Genomic DNA, 25,348 nt, shown 5'->3' with positions numbered 1-25,348 from the left:
GATGTTATCCTGGGGTTCGACAGTCAGAGGAGATAAGAAACCACCTCTGCTTTGGAAGAAAAACAAACGAACAAAAAACCCCAACCAGACCCCAAAACCCACTGAAATGCTCTTTCTGATCGTTTTATCTTTTTCTCGTCGTTCAGCAGCTTCATCCATTCCTTAACACACAGACACATTATGCGCGTGACCCCTCGAATATTGACCGTAAATATAATGTGCGCTCAGGGAAGGCTGTTGGTGTGCAGAGTCTGTGGCAGCCTCACCTGTGCAGTTATAAACACTGACGGGTATTTTTTATTTTTATTTTTTAGTATTTAGCTCACACCAAAGCAAAGGGACAGATAACATCTTGAACGTGCTTTCTGTGAGGTCATTTGCTTGCTTTGATCAGCTCATAGATGTTATTTTCTTCAGGCTGACACAGCTGTGATAGTCATTTGATTATTCTCGTTATTTGCATGAAAATTATAACTAGTTACTTGATAAAGTCACGGTGACTGCCTTCTGCCCCGGGGGGAGTGCCGTGCTGTGCTTTATCTCGGAGATTTCACGGCGAGAGATCTCATCTGTAGGGATGTAACTGAGCAGTTGGTCTCATCCCTCTTTGCTTCTCTCCCCACAGTCGTCCCTCCACCTGGGCCACGGCTGGCTGACGGAGCAGGTCTGCTGAAATGCCTTTCACTCAAAGGGTTAACGCGTACTGTTTTCGTACGCTTTGGGTACAGTTGTGCTGATTTGACTCTTAGTTTTTTCTAGCGAGGAGCTGTCTCGCGGCTGCGGAGCTGGTTGCAGCGGGGAGATGATCAGACTGGTCTGTGCCCCGTTGGGTGGGGAGGCAGTGCCGAGCCCCCCCCGGGAGATGCGCCGAGCCCCGTTTCTGTTCCTTTGCAGGGCTGGGTCTTAATTTTTCCCAGAGGTTCTAGCTATTTCTTCCTAATCTTTCCACTGGTTTCAAGGCCAAAACAGTTTCATGCACAGCTTGTGCTAAGATTTATAATGGAATTTACAATTTTGGCTCTGAGAAGTGTTTTATAGCATTGGTGTAAATCCATGTATTTCTCCACTGATGGGCCAGGTTTTCATATCCAGGTATTTCTGCGTTGAGAAATACTGAATCCAGCTGACAAATCACATGCCATTAGTATATTTCGGACTGGGAAAAATATGAGCTCATTTATTCAAAAGAGATCATTCTGCCAAAGAGATATAAATACACGTTGCTTCTTCAATATTGTGGCCTCCATTTCTTGATAATAAGCAATTGAGAATGGAGGGTGGGGAATTTGGCAGTCCTGTCCTTACTTCCATAAACAGTAGGGGTGGGATGGCTGGATATTTTCAGCTTAGCACAAAAGCTGAAGAAAAAGAGGGTGGGTATAAAAAGCATAAAAACATGGGTTCCAGCTAATCCATTAGAGCTCATTTGCTGCAAGAAGTGGCTAGTTTCTGAGCATTTTTTCCCTTGTTATTTCTGTCTGACGGCTTTTAAGAAGATTAGTCTTTCAAATGCTTGTTTACGTGCCATGTAACATCTGAAATATAACTGGTATACTTCTCCCTTTCCAGGCTTCATAACTTTCCTCTGTGCCCTGTTTGAGGTGCATATATGAAAATAATGTCTCCTAATTGTTTGCTGAAGAACACATTAATTACGTGATTGTTTTTCTTTGGTCTTACAGAGGAAGAAAATATGCAGGAATATATATATATTTTTTTTTTTTTACTCTTGCTTTCCTTTCCATTTGTACTTAGTTCCCCACTCTGTAGGTGAAGGTGGTAGGTTTTTACATGGCTGGGCGTTCAGTTGCAGACCATCTGTAGTGGAAGATGCAAAGGTCTGTGCGTTTATCTTCTGAACATGGGAACATCTCACGGTTCAGCCTTCTCCTGACCCTTCTATCCGTTTTAGACCACTAGGTGTTTTTGCTCAGCCTGAGCACTCGCTGCTGGAGCTTTCTTTTCAATGCTGTGTCATTAAATTCCGTGAAATTTCACCTCCTGCGGACTAATCACTTTAGTGCTCATGCTTTGTACATGGGCTAGAGCTCAGAAACGTCTGAGACTGGGCATTTGGAATGATCCTGTATTCTAATAGAATAGATGCTGTAGTTTGGTGTTGAGCAAATTCTTATTTTATATTAAAAAATTACGTAAGTCCTACTCCCTGGTAAGAAGACAGACGGTATTTGAAGCACAAGAGTCTCCGTAGTCCTAATGGAAGTGACATAAAGGTGATGGCAAAATTACCCTGTAGGTGTCTAAGAAGAGAGCCGTTTGTTCTCCGTGCTGTGTCACAAATTGTTGTATGTACGTTTTTCAGCGTGTCCTGGACAGAGATCCAGGTCGCAGACTCTCCTGAAATTAATCTTCCAGACATTCTGTTATGTTTTTTTTTTTAATTCTGTAAACTATCACAGAGGAACCTTTATGCTAATTAAAATTTCTTACAAACATTGATCTCACTTTTATCCTGTTCCTCCCACACAACCTCTCATCCTATAAAATTAGGCTAGCCTTGCAGGAACATACAGTGGGAGGAAAATGAGTTTGTGCTAGCATATTTCGTGTAGTAATCTCATTACAGTTGTGCTCTGTGAACACATGACCAAGTTGTCCGCGTGCGTTTTCTTGATGCGTTTATCCTGAACCATCTTCAGTATCTTCCTCTGTTGCTGTGTTCACGATGCGTGTGCAGGTTGGTGTCCCCCTGAGCGGGTGGCCTCAGGCAGCTGGTAGGCAAGAAAGTCAGTGAAAACAAAAACTTAGTGGAAGTCAGGTTTCTCGTTCCAAACACGTAATTATGTGTGAGCAGATTCTCAATGGGCAAAATAGCTGTAATTTTTATATTTTACGGAAAAATCTGTGTTGCCAACAGTGCATTGGACCAAAGTACACAGAATCACAGAATGGTAGGGTTGCAAGGGACCTCTGGAGAGCATCTGGTCCAACCCCCCGCCAGAGCAGGGTCACCCAGAGCAGGTCACCCAGGAACCCAGGCGGGTTTGGAAGGACAACAAAGCCTGGTGCAACTTGTGTGCACAGAAGTGATACCATTAATTCTCCTTGGGACTCTTTGTTTCAGGCTGTAGTGCTGAAAGGAGACGGATGTCTTGGATAAAAGGAGGACTATTGCAATCTTTTGCTTAGAAACCAAATTAAAAGGAAAACTTCATTTAGAGCTTGAAAAAGCGTATCCTCTTCTTTAGAGACTGCAGTCTGCAATAAAAGCATAGAAGCTACGCTACCCCCTGAACAGATCTATTTTTATGGCATTTCTGGCACAAGTGAAGAATCCATTATCGGAAATCCCATGAGAACTAATGCTAAATAGAGTTCCAGCCTGGCTGACCAGTCCCTTGAGCTGCAGGTAATGCCTAAATGATGCTTTGAACATATAAAATATAATATAAATGCCACATGTTGTTAAGCTTTCTGTTATGTCTCTGTACTGTGAAATATATCCAATTTTACTCAAGCCTCGGGTAGCTTTCCAGCACTGGTAAACTGTCACAGCTGAAATTCCACTGGACAGGAGTCGGTAATGCTGGCTGGAGCAGACCTGGCTGTTCCGCCGCTCACCTTCAGGGCCCTCGGGCTCAGGCTCCTTGTTCTCCTACCGGGTCTCCTGAGAGCTCCTCAGTGGGACCACTGGAACCTGCTGTCTCAGCAGAGGAGTTGGGGGGGCGAAAGGAGCCGAGGAAAAATTGTGAGTTAAGTGAGGTTTGAAGCATTTGATCAAGAGAATAGATTTTCTGATTGGAGGCAGAGATCTAGTAGAACATAATTTGTCTGGTTGAAATGATCCTTTGTGGAAGAATTTGGGTGCGGTGGTTTGGGAAGGAGGGTGGGGGCTGTTGTGGGAAAGTGCGTGGCTGGGCTGGGGAACGAAAGCTCTGAAGAACTAAGAGCGTTCATTTCCTTGCCTTTGAAAGACGAGGAATTGAGGTGGGCTGAGGATGAATGGCAGGTGTAATCCTTGCTTAGGAAATATACTTTTTCCCTATATTCTTTAGTTGTTTAATCCACGTATAGGCCTCTGTCAGAAATACGACATGTAACAACAAGACTTATGATGTCTTGGTACTATCACCGGCTGTAAACTTTCTTGCTCCAGGGCCTGCCTGTCCCGAACACCGGGATGCAGAGGTAGGGAGACACGTTTTTTGCCTCTGTGGGAACTGTAGGACAGTAGCAGTTTCTTTCTGGTCTTTGAAGTGGGATGTTGGTTTCCTTCTGACTTGTGGCACAACAGCTTCCCTGATTTCAGTAAAACCTTTCAGCGTTTACAGAAGCAGGTGGGTGGATGTCTTTAAACATCGCTCAAAGTTTTCCAATGACTCTGCTGTAAGCGGTGGAAGGTGTGCAGCGCAGCGTCTCTTGTGTGGTCGCAGCGGTGTGGGGCAGTTTACGAGATGCTGAAGCTGTCTGGAAGGCTTCAGGTGTCGCAGTGTACAAACGTGCACTTCACAGGTGCTCTAGTGGAGGTTAACAAAGGCGCTTGCAGCGGGGAGTTCATTACTGAAAAGATGCTTCTACAACTTCCTCCCTCCTTTGTGGGCTGCCTGTAACTTCTATAAAGTACATCATATCCTGAATGTCTTTTACGATGTCAGCAGGAGACGGGAGGGACTGAGAAATGGCCGTAATCCTGAATATGCAGCAGTTGAGTCCAGCAGTTGCTTTATGAGAGTGGGAAGGTTTAATCTGCGACCAAAGTAGCCTTTCTCTCCTGCTGCTCTGATCTTTAGCTTTTGTAAGCCACAGCCTGCTGTGCTGCTTTGGAATTTATTTAATAGCTCAGTTGTTTGGACATGATTAAAACCATAATGAATGGAATGAAGCAGTAATAAGATGAACAGCTCATATAAGGGTTTTAGTCTAAAAATATCTGTTTCGGCTCAGCTAGTACAGTGAAGAGTGTGACGGCAGTCACAGAAGAGTCTGCTCCGTGAATCTGTTACAGGCTTTTGTGAGCTATTGCCGAGTATGAGGCTTATGTGTCGCCTTCTCGAGTTTATCTTTTACAATGAGCCCTATTTTTTTCCACTCAAGCGTTGCTTTGACTTCCTAGCGTTTCTCCTCTGAGTGCCTGATGCATAGCTCCAGAGAAAAGAGGTTTTACTTTTTTAGATTGAATTTCATGTCAAATAGGTGCTGTGTAAATTCTTCTTCCTAATGTGAGCATTTGGAGGGGTTGAACGTCCATGCTTTGCCTGGATGAGCTTTGGCTGTTTGAAGGGTTCAAGAGCTGAAGACTGTTTAGATTACCATTCAGTGTTTTCTTAATAGAAAACGTTCAAGGCATAAATTGATAGTCCCAGAAGCTGGGCATTACCCTCTTCTGGGGTAGGCAGGTTCGGGGAACCGTCTGCAATAAGCAGATTTTGTTCCTTTGCCATCCTCTCAGCCGCGGTAGCACCTGCAGTAGGGAATGTGGGGTTGGGTGGGTGAGCGTCTGCTCCCCCTACACCATCCCCCCAGGTTTAAGTAGGGTTTGCCTCTTTGCCCTTAGAGAGGGTAGGCTTGTATTGCATGTAAACAGCGTAACTAAAGTGGCAGGGGACAATGGAAGTGGAAGAAATTATCTTTGAGCTGTTTCGTGTGGAATGTTCAGTGAAGTGTGCCTTTTTTCCTCCTTTTTATTTGCATCTGGGAACCTAACATAGCATTTTGGTGGTTATATGTGAGCTCTTTCAGTATGATCTTTCTCGGTGTAGAACTGTATCATCAGAGTCAAAACATCCAGCTTTAATAATATCAGTGATGGGAAATTTAAGCAACAAGTAGGTTTGTGCCATGTAGTGGAACCAGATTCAGGCGGGTTCTGAGATCTTGAGGTGCCGTCTTTCCTAGGCTCAGTCCCAGTCCTTTCTCTTCCCATTAACGGGCTTTGAGTGCCCTTTAAAGCAAATCTGTATCCTGTTTCCATGACAATGTTTATACAATAGATGCCTTTCTTGTAGCATGTATATATGGATTTTTCATTTGTAACATCTCTTTGTGTCAATTCCCGGTATATTCGAGGTCTCCTTGAAGTATTTGGACCATCATACTACTCTAGATAGAACTTAAATGAACATTTCTGGATAGATACGGGTCTAACCTTTGAGTAAAGCTTCACGGTATCTTGTCTGGGGAGAGAAGAGTGAATAAGGTAAGGTCCTTGAAATCAGAATAAGCTCTTGTTTCTGAATATATTCAGGCATTGGGGAGATCCCATGGGGGGCTAAAAAACTTGTTCTCTGAGATCAGTGCGTGCTATTGCGTAGCTTGCAAAATCATGCTTGTGGCAAATTTTGCAAGATAGGCACCTGTGAATTTAGGAAACAGGACTGAGCCCTAGGCATGGTTTTATGACATAATTAGATCACTTTAGCTTTGTTTTTGGTGAGGCGGATAAAATTACCTTCTAGGTTTGTTTTTTTTTTTTTAATCAGTTATGACCACAAATTAATAATGAATCTCTAGTGCTGGAAGTGGAAGACTACCTCATTGCTAGGGCAGCTCAATGGGCTCTATTGCAGCACCACCCTCGAGACGTGTTTGCTTCTGGTTATTGATAGGAGGTGTCCGCACCGCGAGCTCAGCGTTCCTGCTTGCTTTTGCTATTGACCGTTCTACTCAACGGTATAATATTTCACCTCCCCTGTTCTCAACAGCATTTCCCCACAAACTGCGCGGTGTCGCTGATGAGTTAATGTACCGCTCGGTGAGGTTGATGTCCCAGTTAGTTGTGTCTACGGTGCTGGCCGTTGTGTGCTATTGAGTAGCCAAGCTTCCTAAAGAAGGTACAGAAAAGATAACTGTCAGAGGGAATAAATTATGAAGGCAGTTGAAAAATTAAAACAAACCAGTTTTCTCCGTGTTTATTCGTGGGGGTGAGGCAGACCTTATGTAGTGTGTGTGGAAGCTGAAGCAACTGGGAGTTGTGAATTACGGGAGTTTCTGGCCCCACTTCTGATGAAATGGGTTATTTTTGGTTGAACCTCAGGATGGCTGTGAGGGAACTCGCCTGGTCTGGCTGGGGAGGACGGGTGGGCTGCTGCGCGGAGCAGGAGCGTGGGGCGTGATCTCCAGCTGCCCCTCCAAAGGCTTCCGAAAGCCAGGAATGAGGGGTAGGAAAGATGTGTGGAAGCTACTGGAAGAAAGAAGCTCGAGCTGCCGGTGCGCCGGCATGAAGACACGGCAGGTCTGCATGTGTCGCACAGTGCTGCAGGTGAGACCCCGGCGCTGCCCTGCGCTTCGGCACCCGCTGCTTCCCCAGGAGTGGCTGAAAAAGCTCGGGATGGCGTGTTGTGGTGAATGCCCTTCCTCTGCTGTGAAATATTTATTAAAACAGATGTAGTTGGCTACAATTTCTGTTTCTGGGTAATGAGCCAATAGCTAGAGAAGATCAATAAGCAGATAAACAATGTGGTCTCTAAAGTTGGAAGTGGCTTTTTTTAACAGAACAAAGAGCGTTCCCTGCCCAGGGACACTCTCCAGTGAAACGCAGAGCGGATCAACACTGGCACCCAGTGTCTAGATAGAATCAGTTCAAATCTGGGTTTCCCAATCTGACACCCTTTCTTCACACCGACGCCTTGGCTTTCAGTCTCGATGTGCGCAGCGGAGCGAGGTGCTTAATCTGATACGGCAGCTGAACTCTCTGGGGCTGCAGTTCTAATTCTGCTTTCGCTTGGTGCCTGCAGTTGTGGTCTTGTCCTGATAACCACTGCGGTATTGCTTTTCTTGGCTTGTCTTTTATGTTACAAAAAGATGCAGGTCTTTGTTTCCCTTGGAATGGTTAACCTTGGTTCAGGGAGGAAGAGAGAAAACAAATGTAGAACCACCCTCCTCCCTCGGGGAGTTTTTTCAGGTTACTCTGCAGCTGTTAAATGCCAGTTCAATGAAGCCTTTAAACATACACTTAAATCCATTCCTGCTAAGCAAAACACTTAACCACATACTTTAAATTAAGCTTGTGTTCAAGTGTCGTTGCACCGAAAAGCAGCAGGACTAGAGCATGTTCAGAAAGATAAGCACGTTCTCGAGTGCCGTGCTGATTAGGCTCCCGATGCGGGAGAGCATCCCGGGTTGGGATGGTGTGTGAGGACCACTGGCTCTGGAAACTCAGCACCGCTGACATCTAAGTGGCTGCCAGCATGACGGGGTCCTTCAGGGCCCAGCAAAAGCTTTCTGTAGCCAGGCCCCAGTGGCTGTATCTTCATGCTAGCCAGGCTTCCTCTGCTGTGCGCAGTGAGTAACGACATTTGTTTGAAAGTATAAATGGTGAGCGGCATAAAGTCCCAAATGTTAAGGATCCCTGCTCACCGCATCTCTGAAATACACGGGATTGATTGTTGCTGTATCTCCCGTGATCCCGCTGCCTTCACATCTTGAGTCTTCCGCTATTTCTGTAGCGGGATGACTAAATCAAATCTGAAGTAATCCTCTCTCAGCTTGGGTGGTGCTCTCGGAAGTTGCACTGAAGTTGCTGTAGCACATTCCAGGAAGGTAAATAGAAAACTGAAAATGAATTTCCAAAAAAGCCCTAGAACGACTACCACAAAGAAGATGGATGATGAACCATTCTGGTCTGTTATTATCCAAAAGTAACTATCTGGCTGTTTTTCAGTTGAACAAAGAAATATTAGAGGGGGAAAAAATAGTTTCCATTTAGTTTTATCTCTGTTGGCTGTACTGGAAGTGAATCATGACATAAAAAAGGATAAAATGAAATGAAAAAGATACCATATATTTCCTTTTCTGTAGCACACACTGGACACTTATTCTGAAGGTTAAAACTCTTCTGAACTGAACCAGATTGCACTAAAAGACTGGTGAAGGGTGTTAGAGAGTCATGGAGTATCCCTGTGGTACTTGGCCCAGAAGTTACGGCTGAAGAGGGAGAGGAAACTGGTCTGTGTGGATCTCCCTCTCCCGGCGGAGTTCATGTTTGTGCTGGCCAAAGGTGTCCATGTGGCGCAGAGGTTTTTCAGTTAATTCTTGAAGCTGTCATGGAAACCTTTGAGATATTCTCCTATAAAAAAAATAAAAATATCTGTTTCCCCCCTCAAATTTCTAGGAGGGTAACAAATGCAGTGCAGATTGTCCTCTGGGTGAAGCACGGTGCTGCGCAGCCCAGCCTGCATCTGGGGCAGAGGGGACCTTTCTCTTAGTGCCCTTGGGTGTCTTGACGTCCAGCCCCCACTAGATCCCGGAAGCGCAGGAAAAAGGAAAGAAGGGTTAAAAAAGCATATTGGAGATTAGTTTGGAAATGAGTGTGCAGTGATGACTGAGCCAAGTAGTGTAGGTCAATGGTTTTGTTATTTTGCTTGGTCTATGTAGCGTCCTTTCATTGGGATTTATAAATTATTCTTGCTGTAATAGCTGTATTCAGGAGCTGTAAGTGCCTGCTCTGGCATGGCTTGCTTGCTTTTCTTTTTTATTAGGAATGAAAATTAGTTGGGAATGAGGAGATAATGTATGGCCTCATATCATAAAAGTTGCACTCCTTGATAAGATTTCAAGGTTAGAACAATGATAGCATTGAAATATCTGTCGTAAACTACCATAGATAATTCAAGCAATAAAACCGCCTCTTTTAGCTATGTAAATAGGGTAATAGACTGGAATGCAGTATCTAGATGTATTAAATGTTGGGGTTATTTTATATTCAAACAATATAAACAGAGAAAATGGAGCTGAAGATTAATTTGAATAGGAAACAGGGAAGATTTCTCTTTGGAGTGGTGAGCAAGCTAGGGATGCATTTGAATTTGCTTTGCCTGAAAGCACCTGAACGGGTAAGGTAAGGCCAATGTCTCAATGTGATGAGCAAGAAGAGAAACATCTCTCTGCCTTTTTTTTTTTCTTCCCCCCCCCTCCTGACAAAAAGAGCTATGGGGTTTTAGGAAAGGCTGATGTAATTAGGCTGAATGCGTTTTGATGGTGGGATGCTGTCCAAGGATGCGTTGAGTCACATCTAATGACATAAAGACTGCTAATTAATTTCGAATGAACTGGAACAAGAAGACGTGGCTTGACAAGTACTAGGTTTTGAAAGTTGCTGATTTTGAAAACTTCCAGCGTAGTGATCCTGGGCGAGGGGCTGAGAAAAGTTGGGAGAAGCCTGGTGAGCCTGTTGAAAAGGGCAGAAAGAAATGGGGGTAAAAATTAAAGTCAGTGAGTGGAATGAAGCTACTGATGCAGATCAGCAATTCTGGTAGCTCCTTAGTTGCTCTTCAGCAGCTCACAGGAGTGGATGGTGGAAACGTCTCAAACGCGTTGTCTCCGTTTCCAGTTTGTTCAGTTCACTTTCAAGCAACGCTGTGAAATCCGCGAGACGCCTCTGGTCTTGTATTAAGAGATCTGGATATAAAGTTTACAAAGAGTAGCTCCATGAGGGAAACGCAGCTTCGTTGCTTTATAAGAGCCACGTAGCACACAAGATCTTGAATGATGCTCCCAGGGTAACGTGAAGGGAGAGATAAATCAGTGGAGCATGTGCGGCTCCAAAGGATGGGACAAAAGGAGCCCAGACTGAAAGGCAAGAGAAAACACAACAGCAGGGAGAGTTTGGGGCAGAATGGAGTGAAGTTGGGCAGAGGTTTCTCTTGTGCCCTCCCCATTTCTTTTTGACGAATAAATGGATTTGAAGGATAGATTGAGAACTGCAGAAGTGGGAGAGTTCTAAGTTTTGGTGGGCTTATTCCCGGCTGATGTTTTCCATGTCCTGACACTTTGTAGTTTCTTGCCGAAAAGGTGCCATTTCTGCCTTGCTCTCAGATCGTCCTGTCTCCTGTTACCTCTTAAGATGGTTGTAATTCTCACCTAACCTCCTCTCCAGAGGTTCTGGTCTGGTCCTGTTTGTGTCTGTGCTGGCAATTAACACCATGATTATGGTTCCTCGACTGTGTCATCGTAGGGCGTGAGGTTTCCAGGGCAGTAGAGTTTGGGACAGTGGTGTTTGAGGGACGTTGAGGAGCTCTCCAGGTGCAACTGCAATAGAATAATCCTATTTCCTTTCCTCTGTCATAAAATAAGATAACGGTTTGGCAGCTGTTCAAATCAAGACAAATACAATAAACTGCTCTAAATTCATCATGGAAAGAAACAGACTTAGCTACAAAATGACTAACGGGACCTTCTATTCATCTGTACAAATCTGGTCTGTGGCTGCATTCATTTCCATACAATCACTGGAAAATATTATGTTGATTGCGGGGAACAAAGCTTTTATGGGGAGGAAAAAAATCCATGCTACTAATCTACAGTGGAATTGGTAAATGGGTAAGACAAAGCTTTAATAATATTATTCTGTGCGACATCTGATGTAAATAATACAGTTCTATTAATCTCTCAAGCAATCAGAGAGTCTGGCTGTTAGAGGCAGCCAAGTATGAGCAATAATATTATCTCTTCTCAGGAATGTCGGAGTAGAATCACAAATCCATGGCTGTGAGAGCACCAGCTCGGGGAGTCCCCCTCAGCAGTGGAACAGGCGCGGGCTTCCCACGCCGAGTGAAGCAGTCGGGGGTTTTGGGGACGTCTCCAGGCTCTGGGACCCCGCCTGGGCACGGGCCGCAGGGCTGGGGGAAGCCCCGCACTCTCGGGGAGCGCAGACATGTGTCCTTTGCCTCCTCTGCCTCCTGCTCTTAGGGGAAGGTGCAGTTCATCAGCACACGCAGCACCAGCCTCTTTGGGAGCAGGTCTTTTGGTCCGTGAGGCAGCAATTCGAAGAAGTGTTTGTCTTCGGCAGATGCGCATTGGTGGTTCTTTAAAAAAAAAAAAAAAAAAAAAAAAAAAAATCAAGGCTCACCGATTCCTACAGCAACCCCACTGAATCCGAAGCAATCAAGGGGTTAATGTTGCCTCCCCAAAAAGCATGCGTGCATTGTCCGTCCTGTAAAAAGATATTAGTTAAGGCAGCCAAATGAAGCAGAATTTTTAAATGAGATCCTGTTTTTCAAGTATGATTTTTAAGATAAGATGCGGGTCAGGGTTGTCTGATTCTTCACAGTTCATTAAGTAGAGAGCAGCTAGTATTAGAGATTGACTTTTAAAAATGATAGATTTTTATTTATAGCAAAGTTCTAGTCATTAATTTTAAAGGAAGGAAGCATAAAAGCAGGAATGGGTTCATTTTTTTTAAAAAAGTGACATTGGTAATTTAATTAAATTGGGGGTTTGAGTATCATTACAGAAAATGAAACATTAGTTCTACACTGCTTTTCAACCCGTCTGACATACTCGATAGCATCCCCCCGCTTACCAAACCTGCAGGGTCATTAATATTTCTATGTGAAAGTTGCTGATGAACATCCCGGCTCCAAGTGCTTTGTGGAAGGACGTAACCAGTATTTTGGGGGATGGAGAAAGGGGAGGAAATCTCGTCTGTGGGAGCTGGCGCGTTGCTGTGGGATGTAGAGCTGGGGGGGGGTCCCCAGGTGCTGCCGAGCTCTTCTGGGGCTGGGGGACAGGCTGCGCCCCCGCAGGCAGGTGTGTGGCGAGAGCTTGCAGTCGCAGCAGGGAAAAAACTAGAAACCAAAGTAAGGCAGGAGTCGAGATGCACGTGCCGTTAAAATTAATCAGGTTTAAGGTGGTAAGGTTGCATTTAATCTGGAAGTGGGTTAACTAGAAACCAGGTGGTCTGTCTGGATGCAGGAAGCCTAATCCTATATTCATTACGGATTAGTCTCTGGTTTCCCTGGCTGTGAGGGATCCTGTCTGCGTATCTGCTGTTGGGAGCCCTCGTGGGGTGCCCGAGCTCTGCTCCAGGGGGAGTCGGGGGGGGACAACCCGTGCCAGAGCCGGGGTGGGTTCCAAATCCCAACCCTGAAGTGCTGTCCCGCGGCAGGAGAGAACGGAAGCGTCTCTGCCTCAGTTAGTGGTCAGGATTTGTGTTTCATTTCACATGCTTACGTGCAGTTTTGGTTGTATTTTATCCTGCTGCATGCCGCGTACGCTAGCCTATCATTTTCCTTTTAATCTTCCTCTTTGCCTTGGCAAAGCTGCGGACTAAACCTCCCTTTGCTCGTAGAAATTCATCTGGTTTTGTTCATGCCCCTGACAAAATTGTTTCCAATGATAAACCATCACTCAGTTTTGAATGACCATGTCTTCCTTCCTCTGATGCTTCGGCTTTAATGAAAAAGAACTATAATACAGATGCTGCACAAGGGCCTGATACAAATTTGATTAAGTCATTCACGTAGTCTTGGTTGTCTTCGTTGGGTTTTATATTGGGCTCTAAAACCATGATTTGAGTGGATCTTTTTGGAGTGGCTTATGGGAACCTGTAGAGTTTTATTTAAATTCTCTAAAACTGCCATACAGAGGCATTGGTAGAGGATTTACTAGAATTTTAGCTGCGAATCCTCCATCTTCTATTCAAGTATCCCATTTTCTTTCTGATGCAAACTTTTGTTGGATTATATTTTGCCTTCAGTGGAGCTGAGTCCAGCTGCATTGTTTGGAGTCTATTTGATGCATATGTGAGAAATCTGGGTTAAACACACAGCGCAATGAAGCATAAATCCTGGTGGGCTGAAATGATGCTCTTTTTGTCCGGGTGATAGTTACAGGATTTGCTGCCTTCTCTGTGGTTCTAAGGTGCAACACGACTCTGCTGACATCGCAGGGCCTTTGAGGTGCCCAGCGAAGGTCTGTTGAAAAATGTTATTTTCCAACGGGCATGTAATCTCTGGATTCTAATCAACTGCAATCGTGTTAGACAGAACTGCAGGTGGGCGTTGGAACGAGGGATGCTTTGGTTTGGAAATGGGTAAAACTGGTCAGGAAGGAGTGGATCTTGTTTCTGACTCAGCTGCTTGGGGAATGATTTTGCGTCTTTGTGCGTGTATATATCCGTCTCGTTAGAAACGGTGCTTAAGTGTTAACTGTAACGGGCTCTGCAATCCGGTAGGGTAAGTTTGGTGGTTATTTGCTCTTTCCATTTTATGTGATGCATTTGAGACGAGCCTTCCCTCTGGATTCTTCACCTGACAGCTCTGTTTCAATGCACTGTCCCTAACCAGAAGCAACTTTCTTTGGCAGTTTTACCAAGTCACACGTGTGGAAACCCGGGAAGGCTGCAGAATGGGATTCAGCAAGGGACAACGTTCAGCATCGGGGACAAAGTGAGATACAGCTGTAATCCAGGCTTCTTTTTGGAAGGACACGCGTTGCTCACGTGCCACGCCAATTCGGAAAACAGTGCCTCCTGGGATTTTCCTCTCCCCTTCTGCAGAGGTAAAGTGCCCTCTCCTCATCTGAAACAGCCACAATGAAACAGGATTTAATGGGCGGTTTGGGGTTGGGGAAAACTTTATGGACTGTAAGCTTGATTTTAAAATACTTGAAAACTAAACATGATGTAGCTAATATTGAGGTTCCTTTTTATTGGTTTCCTTAAAGCTGCCAGCGTTTGGGTGAATAATAGGAAGGTTATGAAGTGCTCAAAGTATGCAAAATGCCGCACAGCTACTTTAACTTCAATTTCTTTGTCTAAAGCGTGGGGGGAGGAAAAGCCAGGAGTATTATCGATAAGATAGGGTGCCCACCCAACACCACGCAGGTTTTCTAGATGAAACACTAGAAAACGAGACTGGATTTTCTGCTTTCTGCCACGTCAGGCTGGCTTCCCTCATGGCACGTTCCACAGTGACTGTGGTGCTTTGTCCGTAGAGAAACGCGAGTGTGTGCGGAACGCTGCTGGGCTGGGGGCGCTGGCAGCGGGGCCACAGCCTGCCACGGGGGATGCTATTTGGGAGGAAAAATCTGGCCTTTGGTTGAAAAGGCTGGGCAGCTTCCCCACAAGGGCAGGGAAACTTAGATTCCTCTCTCAGTGTAGAGAGCTGCTTGCTAATTCTCCGGGGCCACAAGGGACTAGAGAGTCTGTAAATATACAAGTGTCGGCGTTGTTATACCAAAACAGTTGCTGCTGCTTTGAAGTCTTTTCCCCTCGATTCCTTGTGCACTTCAGCAGAGCATCTTATATTGATTCTTTTTATTGACTCTGCTTGTGCAATCAATCAGCGGTTCTAAGCTGTAGCGTAAATCTTGAATTTAAAGTGAGCAAATATTGTTTGCTTGGTGTGTTTTTAATGCTTCCTTGAATGAGTTACGCAGCAGTAGTGTGTGCTGCTTAGTGTATTTCTTGTACGCTTACCTACAGGTTTGGGGCCAAGGGCATTATACCACCGAAGGAGCGGGCACACAGCCAAAGTGACACTGGAGAGGGACGCTATGGTTGCCGTTTTAGTATGATCAGTTATGATTCTTTGATTTTCCTTTGAATTAGGTCTCCAGTTGGAACATTTCTTTTTTTTTTTTTCCTCCTAATTTCACTGGAGGTGTGTGCAGGATAAACAGTCACTGAAATTCAACCTTGAGGGTATGCAAAGCAATACGCTTTAGAAATTATCTGCATCGATGGACCAGCGTTTCCTCCGGTCCGACAGCATTTCTCTGACAGCAGCCTTCCTTTGGAGAAAGGCAGGATCTTCTCCTTGCCCTGCTCTTCTTCAGACATTTGTGCAGTAGACCCCAGCGAGGGAGGGATTAACTCCTGACCCCAACAGGTGCTGAAGTCGAGGGTTGGCACCAGTGTCATTTTTGTGATCCCTGCTGCAGATGGAGTAAAAGACTATTTTTGCATTTTTGTCTTGAACTGCCAAACTCACTTTTAATTTTCACACCACCGTTTCAATCTTGAATCCTGCGGTGATGGTGGTGGCCTCTGATACGCTTCAGGATGGAGAAATACTCAATTCTGTGGCGCTGGCATCAGTGCTGTGTGAATTGCTCTGATGGCCGCAGAACGTGTGCTCCTTCAGGCGCACCTGTGTAGCGATGTGCCTGCAGGTTCCTGGAGGGAGCCGCTCCTTTTTAATTGTTTTGGTCCTGATCCTTCAAGACTTTACCTCAAGTTAAACTTCCAAAGAATTTTTTTGGAGGCAGGAACCAGAAATCTCATGTAACATTTCACTCTTGTTCCAGGAAAGCAGCAAAGAGGAACCAGCTGCATTCCTTCCGCTGTCAGCAGTCGGACGCTCGTGCTGGGCTGATACGCTGGGGACACAGAGCGCGGTTGTTGCAAGGGGCAGAAAGATTGCACACTGCCCAGCGGGTTTATGCCACCTGCTGCAGGGAAAACAGCGTTTGCAAAACTGTTCCCTGAAGATGAATATATATGTATTTCCTTGAGACACAAAAGATCTTTGTGGTCTGTGTAGCTTGTAATTAATTCTGTTAATAGTGGCTTGCTGGCAGTTGTCAGCTGGAAGTTTGTTAAATGTATTTGTACATATTCTTTTGTTTTCTAATATAAGTTGGAGATGGGTCACGCTGCTGGGTCAGATCCCATCGAGATGAAAGGTGCCCTCTGGCTGAGCAGGTGTTGAAATCTCGGGAGCTGCTATCTTGGGAATAGACTTGTCTAATGTCGCTGCAAGGGACGGTGTTTGGTCTGGGGACTCTGCCCTTTCCTCCTTCCCCTTCTCTCCAGTGTCACGGCAGAGGTATGAGAGCAGTGTCGAAACCAGTGGCTGTTTCTGCCATGCTGATTGAGGTCCTCTTCTGGTTTCTTTATGCTCTTTTCTTTGTGCTTGTCTTCCACTTCGTAACATCCTTTTCTATATCTTGGTAGCCTTGTCTCTATTCCAGTCTTCGTGTATTGAAATAACCAAAGATGCAAAGAAACGCATGGTAGAAAAGAATAAGAAACAAAGATGCTTGGGCGGATGTGCCAGGACAGCACCACCGTGAAGGGGTTCTGTGGCTCAGCTGCTTTTTCTCCTTAGCAGTTGTCTGCGCTCCCTTTACCCAACCCTCAGTTTAGAAGTACATATTACTTTTTTTTTTTTTTTTTTCAAAAAGGACAAGTGTAATCTCAATGAGAAAGGAAAGTAAGAAGGAATTCCACACAGAGAAAGAATGGCCTGGTGAAATGAGTCTTTGCAGAGGCAGTGAGAGCAGCTAGTGCTGCAGCTCGCCAGCGGTTTTGAAAGCACAGTTATATCAAAATTGATTCTTGGACTCTGAGCTAAGAGAGACTATAAATTCAGTCTGCACAGACTCTGCTCTGGTGAGTTATGTTTCTTGCTTACGTGGCAGGAAGGATTAAAACTGGGGTGATCTCATTCAGGGAGCACCAGAGCGGCAGCGAGTGCCGTCTCCGTGCTGAGCCGCGAGGGAGCGCGGCGGGGAGCTGGGCGGCAGCCGGGGCTGCCCAGAAGCAGCTGGGCTGTGCCCGGCAGACCACGGGGAACGCAGAAACTTGCCTCAAGGACTGAAAGTCCTCAGCCAGTCTGGGTCAGACTGCAAATTCCAGACTAAGCTGACGCTTGCCCATCTATATGACGTGTGTCAGAAATACCTGGAATGGTTTCCTCGTTGCATCTTGTGTGGTTTTACACGCTTTCTGCACAATTGTTCTGCAGTCACAGAATAAAAGGAGGCCTTGTACTTAATCAAAAGGGGGCCTTAAGCTGAGTCCTACAAGTCTAGCTGTTCTTTCATCCTGACAGTTGGTACGCTGGAGGCAAAACCCCAGCAGATGTGGAATGCCGTCTTCCGTTCTGCTGTAGCCACGGAAGGAACAACCTCACCTGGGTCAGTTAATCTCAAAAAAGGCAGAACGGTGCATTTGGGGCACCCAAAGAATATCCGGAAACATCAGAATCTCTTGTAAAACGCTTTCGTGCGTGGGGAGAGAAGTTTTGCCCGGTTTGCTTGCTGAATTTAGGTAGAACTGATAGGTTTATGATTCTGGTAGGCGGTTGAGTAAAAATTCAGTAAGCCAGCTGAAAAGTTGAGAACACTTGTGAAGCTACATTTTAAGCGTATCAAATATGCATAATCTCATTAAAAGTGGTCTGTCTTACTGTAGCTCAGACAGCTGCTTAGACTGCACTGTGCCCAAAGTAATTGAAGGGAGGTTCAAGGAGATTTTAGAAGACTGTAGAATATGTTTAAACAGTAACAACCTCTACAAAGTATGGAAGTGTGTATTTAGAGGTAGATGGGAAGGGAATATATTTCCCATTAAATACCTTTTGTAATGAAAAAATTCCAAGGATTTTAAATTAAAACCTCCCCTTTTATTAAAAAAAAAAAAAGAGCAGCCAAACCCACGATACCCTTGGCTAGATCTTCAGCTACTGTGAATCAGCTTAGTCCTGTTAAAAAAAAAAAAAAAAGTCCCTTTGTTTGAGTTCTAATGTAGCATTTGTAGCATTGAGTCAAAATTCTTTAGCATATTTCTTCATCCCCTCCTGTACCTCTCCATCTTCTCGTACAAACCAACTTTAATGTCCCAGATCCAGTCTCAGACATCCCAGACCCCAACAGTAAACGTGGCTGGGAACTTGCCGGTGGGAATTGCTTCTTCCAGATCCTTGCTGCGTGTGTGGAAGGGCTGTGTGTTGCCTGGCGCTGCAGGGACGCACGATGGCGGGGAGACGCCAGTGCGTGGCCATGAGCACCGATGCCCACGTTCGCACGCAGAGCCTGGATCCTTGCAGATGGCTCATGGTAGAGGTGCAGGACCTTGTTTGCAAAGGTGTTTGAATGGTTGCCCAGGGCCAATAGCAGCCAGGCGACAATAGTGTTTCATGTGTTATGCTGGAGATAACACTTACCTCCAGAGGGGAGCTATCTCAAGAATAAATTGCCTTTTCGGATCCCTGTGTTTTGCTGAAGCAGCTCATAACCTTGCTCTGCTCTGTCTTGCTGCCGGGCATGTGGTCTGAGAGTTCGCTGGATAAGAATCGTTTTGCATCTCTTTCTTTCTAGCATCTGCAGGGGCACTTATTCATGAGAAATCAAATTTGAACATACCTGTAAACTGGTGAGTCGTGCCTATCCTCTTTGGCTGGAATCCATTCATCCTCGAAAAAGCATTTTCATTCTGTCGGAAGGAAGGGTTTGGAAGTGGCCCTTTCACTTTTCATATGGACCTTCTTTGGAGGTCCCACTGTGAATCTTCTGTATGATGTGCTGAAGTTTGAAGGATTTTTCATACAGAGATCTTTCAGGCTACATTTATCGATGATTCAAACTGCACTTCTGTGTCTGTAAATAACTTCTGACTGTTGTGATAGAATACCACGGAGTAGAGCATCACGTTGGGATTTCAGTGGCCTTTTTCAGTCCAAGTCTCGGCTGCTGGAATGGCCCAGCAGTAGTTGCACGTTTGCCTACGTGTCTGGTTTCATCCTATTTTTTTCTGCCTTTCCTGCTTGTGCAGTAATTGGCGATGTGCCATCCCAGTCCGTGATCTCCACTGGGCCTTAGAGGTGCCGGTGAACCCACGGAGGGTGTCGGAGCAACACAAACAACGTGTTACAGCCCGGGGGGTCCTGACGCAGTCACTGGCCCCCGGTCGCTGTGTCTCCTGCTTGCTGGGGTGTGTGGCTGAGCTGGGAGAGCAGATGGCCACGAGAAAGAAAAATTGGCATATACGTTTGTCATACTTTATCTTTCAAGTTTCATGAGTTAGAGGCCGGAGGTCTCGGCTCTGCTGCTAAAACCTGCTGGTAGCAGAAGACGCTGATTCTGAAAAGGTCTAAAAGCAGAAGGACCCTCCTGAGCAGCCCTGCGGGATTGTCCTGCCCTCCTTAGGCGCCCATGACCCATTGCGCTTAACAAACGTTCTCACCTGTGTTAAATTTCAGTTTGGAAGGGTTTGGGGTTTTTTTTTTTTAAGTAGTTTGTAATGAAAGTAAGTGTTTATACTGTATGGCCCCAAGCTCCTTGACTAAAGCTTCTGAAATGCTGCTCAGTAATACACCTTGTAAAGTTAACAGGCTTTTCTTAGCAGCGTTCCAAACAAACGCTGAGCTGATGCTGCGTGTACGGGAGCAGTGAGCTGCCCTGCTCCTGGTCACATTCATTCCTGGTCTCCTTTGTCTTCCTGCCCGTGTTTGCTTTAGATCCTCCTTCTTTAATAGCTCTAATAGCTCCTGCTGATAAAATTCAGGTTGTGAAAATGAAAGAACCTGTAGCCAACAGGAGATCACTATATGACTGGGAAATGTCACTGCTGGATTTCTGAACAAGCAGTTAAGTTTTTACCACTATGATTTTGGTAACAACATACATTTCCTTAAGAAATCGGAGCAAACAAAGACATGGAATGCGGGTGTGTGGGATACCTGTTCTATGAGATTTCTATTAAATACAGCGCTTGTGCTGTGTAAGTCCTGTTGTCCCAGCCCTTGGGGGTGTTTCTGCTGCTGAAGGTGCCGAGATCTATGAGAGCTGGAAACCAGCCTCTCCCCGTGCTGTGAGAGGAGAGGGTCCGCACGTCCGGGGAACCCTCCTGGTCACTGAGCCCCGGCGGTTCCCCTCCTGCTTGGCTGGGTGTGCCGACAGGAGGAAAACTGCAGCAAAAACCACCTCAGACGATCCTAACCAGGAATAAGGGATGGAACAGAAAACTTGGGCAACCACACGTGAGGAAACAGTGTCCTGACAGGGAGATGCGTTATGTGAGAACCGCCTCCCCAGGGACGTGGCAGAAGCTCTGTTGCTTGGGGTGTTCAAAATTAGACTAAACAAATCACTATAAGTGTGCGGTGGGGAATACGCTGGCGCTTGCCAGGGGACACTAGCTGACCTAATAGGATTTTGCATCCTGCAACTTCTTTGTTAATAGTGTGTCGTAAAACACACCCTGACAAAAGCACTGGGGCTTTTAAAGCTCTGCTTTGCATTTGGGCTTATTCTTTTTTGATGTCCTGCTTTGTGCGTTGCAGCAATATCTGAACACTTGCGTTCTGTTTCCAGCGGATGATGCTTGCGGAGGGACTTTGCGGGGACAGAGCGGAATTATCTCCAGCCCTCACTTTCCTTTGGAGTATGGCAATAACGCAGACTGCACGTGGACTATTCTCGCTGAGCCTGGAGACACTATTGCTCTGGTTTTCATGGATTTTCAGCTGGAAGATGGATATGATGTCCTAGAAGTTGCTGGAACAGAGGGATCTTCGCTCTGGTAGGTTCCTACCGGCCATAGTTGATTGTGTCTGTCCAGTCGCGTGGTGCCTGCTGATGTTCTGGGTGTGCGGATAGAAATTTCACGGGATGTTCAGGGCAAACAGAGTTTGTGCCTGAATGAAGGTAGTTCCCGGTTAATCCCAGCTATTCTACAAGTTGTAGCTGCTGCCTTCTAATGGAACTCCTTGGGATGCTTTTTATTTGCTCAGTAAGCTGTGGCTATTGCCTGCTTTAGACGATGTTCTCTGCAGTCAGGTTTCAGTGTAGCTGCTTAGAAGAAATAAAGCGTTTAAAAAAGCAAAACAACCCAACGCTTCAAAACCCAAGAAACCCTGCTCAAACGTCGTCATGCTCAAACCTTGTTTTTGATAAACTGTTTTCTGATTATTGCTAAATATGTTGCTGACAAGTTGACTTTGCTGTTAATGAACTTCTGGCAATTTTTTCTACGGATCAGTTTGTCCTTTAGACGGGAGGCTGTGTGTAGAATTTCAATACCCCTCTCATCCCATTGTTTATTTGAGCGATGCTTTCAGAAATATTGCTTTTATGTACAATAAATACCACACTGATTTCCCCCCCCTCCCCCGCCAATGTACAAGAGCTACCCAGATGATCAGTGCTGTGAAGCCTGAGGTGAGGGATTGCAGAAGGAATCTGACGTGTTCCTCTTACAGCGGAGGAAGCTCTGCCTCTGGTGCGCTCTGTGCTCTGATCTCCTGCACCCGCATCGCGCTCAGCAAACAAAGTCCAAACTAGCAGCAAATGGAAGGGAATGGTCTTAAACTCGACATCCCTCTGGAAGGCAAGAATTAAGCATTTGAAATAATTAGGTGTTGCCTGGGATTATCAGCAGGAAGTTAAATTACGATTATTTATGAGGATTCTGTAGCAGCCACAAATAACATTAAGTAATTTATACTTGCCTGGCAATTATGGGGGAATAGGATTTGAATGTTTAGGGTGTATTGATGTGAGAGAACTTGCCATTTAGCATGTACCAATTGTTTACTGTTCCCAGGACCCTTTTGAAAATTAGATGTTGCTGTTTCATGAAAAAAAACCCCCGGTTTTATTAGCATGCATTAATATTTTAGGGCACTGTTGGTTTTTAGCCATTATGTACCGCAGCGAGGATCAGTCATCTGTGGTGTGTGGTAAAGATGGATGTAGCTAGTTAAGAAACATTATTCAGCCTGGAGGTGTTGCCAGTGCAGCACTGTGTCTTGTCATATCAAAAATAAAACAATGCCTGTCAGACTGAACCTGCTGGAAAAAAAATTTAATAAACTACCCATAAATACAGCATGGTAGAACTTTAAAAATGGCAAATGCATCTTAGAAAATTAATCCCTTTGACTTTCAGTAGTACATGCATGTGCACACACAGTGTTTAAAAAATGAGATTTAGAAACTATTTTAAAGGTAGTATGTTTTACAGACATCAGTTTTGGGGCCTTGTCAGAGGGAATAAGGATGTATTTACTTTGTTTCTTCCCCTTTCCCCCCCCCCAAGTGCCCGCGTGCTGCATCTTTAATGATGCCTTTCCTCCAAGTGGAGTTTCCCTGGGAGCTGGATGAACTCCGTGGCTGCAGCAGCAGTGGGCTCTCGTTTGAGTCCACCGGGGGAGAGCCCAGGCGAGATGCGCTCTGTTAATGAGCGAAACGGGTCACACAAACAGGAATTTCATCCAGGGCTCGTAGAAAAAGCTATTCCTCCTTTTTGAGGTTTGTCCTGCGTTTTTATAGTGCTGTGAAATACACACGGGCAAGATAAACACACCAGTCAATTCAAAGGGATCTCATTTAGTATTCTTGAGAAGCAAACTTTTCAGTCCCATAAGCGGAATTACAAAGAGTCTTATTTTGAATTTCATTTTTCAGAGCTAGCCTTCACAACTCAGAGCCTGATAATTAAATTCAGATGACTCATTTTTCCCATTTTTTAATAATTTTTGCCTGTAGGGAAAAAAAATGGAGCTCATATCTCCTCTTTAAACATGTTGATATGATTCAGCTTGAAAATATAGCTAAAAACCTTTTTTCCCCTCTGTCTATGAAAACCTAGTTTTAATTATTGGTAATATGGCAGATAGACTTGCGGCCAAATAAACCATTCTATTGAAGTATCTTGCAGCTAAATATTTCATTTCCTAAGCCTTATAAATAGCTTTAATCTGGTCCAGAGATGTACACAAATAAACAAAATTAAATTTCATCTGGAGTATAATTCATACGTATTTTTGAGCTATGGGACGTTCTGTAATGGCAGTATTTGTGAGAGCACTAACTCAGCACATTAAGCTTGACTTGACCTGCACTTGCTAAAAATCTCCTGCGTTGTCATTCCCCTCCCGGCTTTGGAAACAGGTGCTTTGTTGGTTTTTTTTTTTTTTTTACGAGCCAGATTCCCTCACCTCTCCTGCCTTTGGCGGCCGGCACAGCTCTCTGCGCTGCACGTTGGTCTCGGCGCACGCAACTGCTCCCTGGGGAATCCCGGGACGGGTTTCATTTGGTCCCTGACCTGTCGGATGCGAATCCCGCAATAAGCCTTGAAAGGGAAAGGGCATTGCAGGTCTGAGCATCCCTATGTCAAGCGGAGCAATAGAGGTTGAGTAGCTATTTGAGATGTATTAATAAAATAACACATTTACAGCTCTTTTAACTGCTATCGCAGTTTCTGTCATGGGACCTTGGGTCTAGATTTCCTTGACAGGTGAGAAATAAAATTCTACTGAGCAGAGAACAGGAGGGGAAAAAAAGTCACAGTGTGAAAAAGAGCGTGTCGGATCAGAAAGGACGGTGTGGGGGTCTCCAGGCTGTAAAGCAAAATTGGAAGGATGGCAGTAGCTGCCCTGCTCTCCTTCGAGGTTATCTGGAGTGGCCATCCCAGTCCCAGCCCTCCTCTGCCAGGGCAAGGATGCTCTGGGCACGGAGAGGGGTATGTAGTGTTTATGTTCTCTTACGTCATTATTCCCCGACTTTTTCTTGTCTTCGGGACTTGAGGTTCTCTTCCCCCTCATTTTGTAGTAGCGGAGGGACCTGAAAGGATTAATGAAATTCTTCCCCATAAATACATGTAAAAGAAGAAAATCCCTCAAAGCAGCTTGGGCTCCAGCCCTTAAGGGGACTGAGCTCCGTTGATCGTGTGCTTTGTGTCAGTATCTGCTCCGAGCTGAATAAATCCCTCAGCTCACGCTCCTCAGGAACATCTGCTGATTACGGCTCTTTCATGGTACTTGGTTTAAAGCTTTCTTCGGTGGCAAGCGTCCCTGTGGGTGCTCAGCTCCGCTGAAAATACCAAAGCGTTTCCAGCTGAGCACCTAACGCATCCCGAGACCGTGTCTGGTGATGAGGAGGTCTCCAGGCTGGTCCTGGATGGCCCTGACCCTGCCCTGTGGCAGATATGTCCCAGCCCGTTCTTCTCTTTGGTGGCTCAGCGTTTGCTCTGAAGCTTCGGGGAGCTTTGACTGTTGACAATGCTGTCTCTGATCTCCTGCAGGTTTTTCTGTGAGTGAGTCCTTAGGGCTCGGGGGATGTCGGAGGTGACGGGATGGGAGCTCCTGCAGGGATGGTGGGAGCCGAGGTACCGCAGCTCAGTGCTGGTGGCCGTACCCTTTTGTCACACCTCCGGCATGGAGGTGTCCCCTGAAGGCAGGAATGTGCTGTGCAGCCCTTGTCTGGCTGCCCTCTGAGCACGCTTTAATAGAGGGTAAGTTTTTGCGTTGCCTGTGATGGAGGGGGTCTGGATTTCCGCTGTTTGTGCACATTTGGTGCAGTTTTAAGTAATGCAAATGATGAAGATGTGGTTGTCTGTCTCTTGCGCTTCTTTCTGTCATGTGTTTAGATCCCATCTAGCTGGTCTGGGACCTGTATCTAATATTAGGCATAATGACTTGTATTATGATTATTAAAGCATTATGCTGCTATTGCCGGAGAAGGTGGTGGTGCAGGAAATGACTAATAATCCAATTTGTGTATGTGTGTTTACAGGAATTGACTAAGATCAAGTGTACGTTTTTCTGGGTATAATGCAAATATTTAGCAAAGAAGGTTTTTGCAGTCATTCCAATAGAGCTGAAGCAGGCAAGGTAGGTAAATGATAGAAGCCTTGTTCTTGGGCTGTGCAGAGCCACATGCAACAGAGTTCCTCTACTACAGGCATTTTCGAAGTTGTGGAGGTCTAGGAAGGCAATCTGATGTTTGCCATAGGAAGTTTCTTTTATGCTGTTGGAAAATAGGAGAAAGTGGAGGGGAGACACTGTCAGCTTCAGCCCGTCCGCTGAACAGGTGAGCGGCTAGTGGTAGCCGTTCTGCCCAGAAGGATGTTTGGTGCTCCACGGCTATTTGTTCTGCCAGT

General features: G+C 45.4%; 1 protein-coding gene across 1 annotated transcript in view; it reads left to right on the top strand.

The window, feature by feature from the left end:
• Positions 1-25,348, top strand: part of CSMD2 (CUB and Sushi multiple domains 2) — a 336,176-nt gene that overhangs the window by 99,254 nt on the left and 211,574 nt on the right. The window contains exons 5-6 of the mRNA XM_074562714.1: positions 14,044-14,238; positions 20,779-20,986. Coding sequence (XP_074418815.1) covers positions 14,044-14,238; positions 20,779-20,986 — 403 coding nt within the window. The remainder of the gene's footprint in view (positions 1-14,043; positions 14,239-20,778; positions 20,987-25,348) is intronic.

This window comes from Larus michahellis, chromosome 19 (genome assembly GCF_964199755.1).
Source record: "Larus michahellis chromosome 19, bLarMic1.1, whole genome shotgun sequence".
In the NCBI taxonomy this organism is placed as follows: Eukaryota; Metazoa; Chordata; class Aves; order Charadriiformes; family Laridae; genus Larus; species Larus michahellis.
The sequence above is the reverse complement of the archived record's forward strand: the minus strand, read 5'-3'. Positions and strand labels throughout refer to the sequence as shown.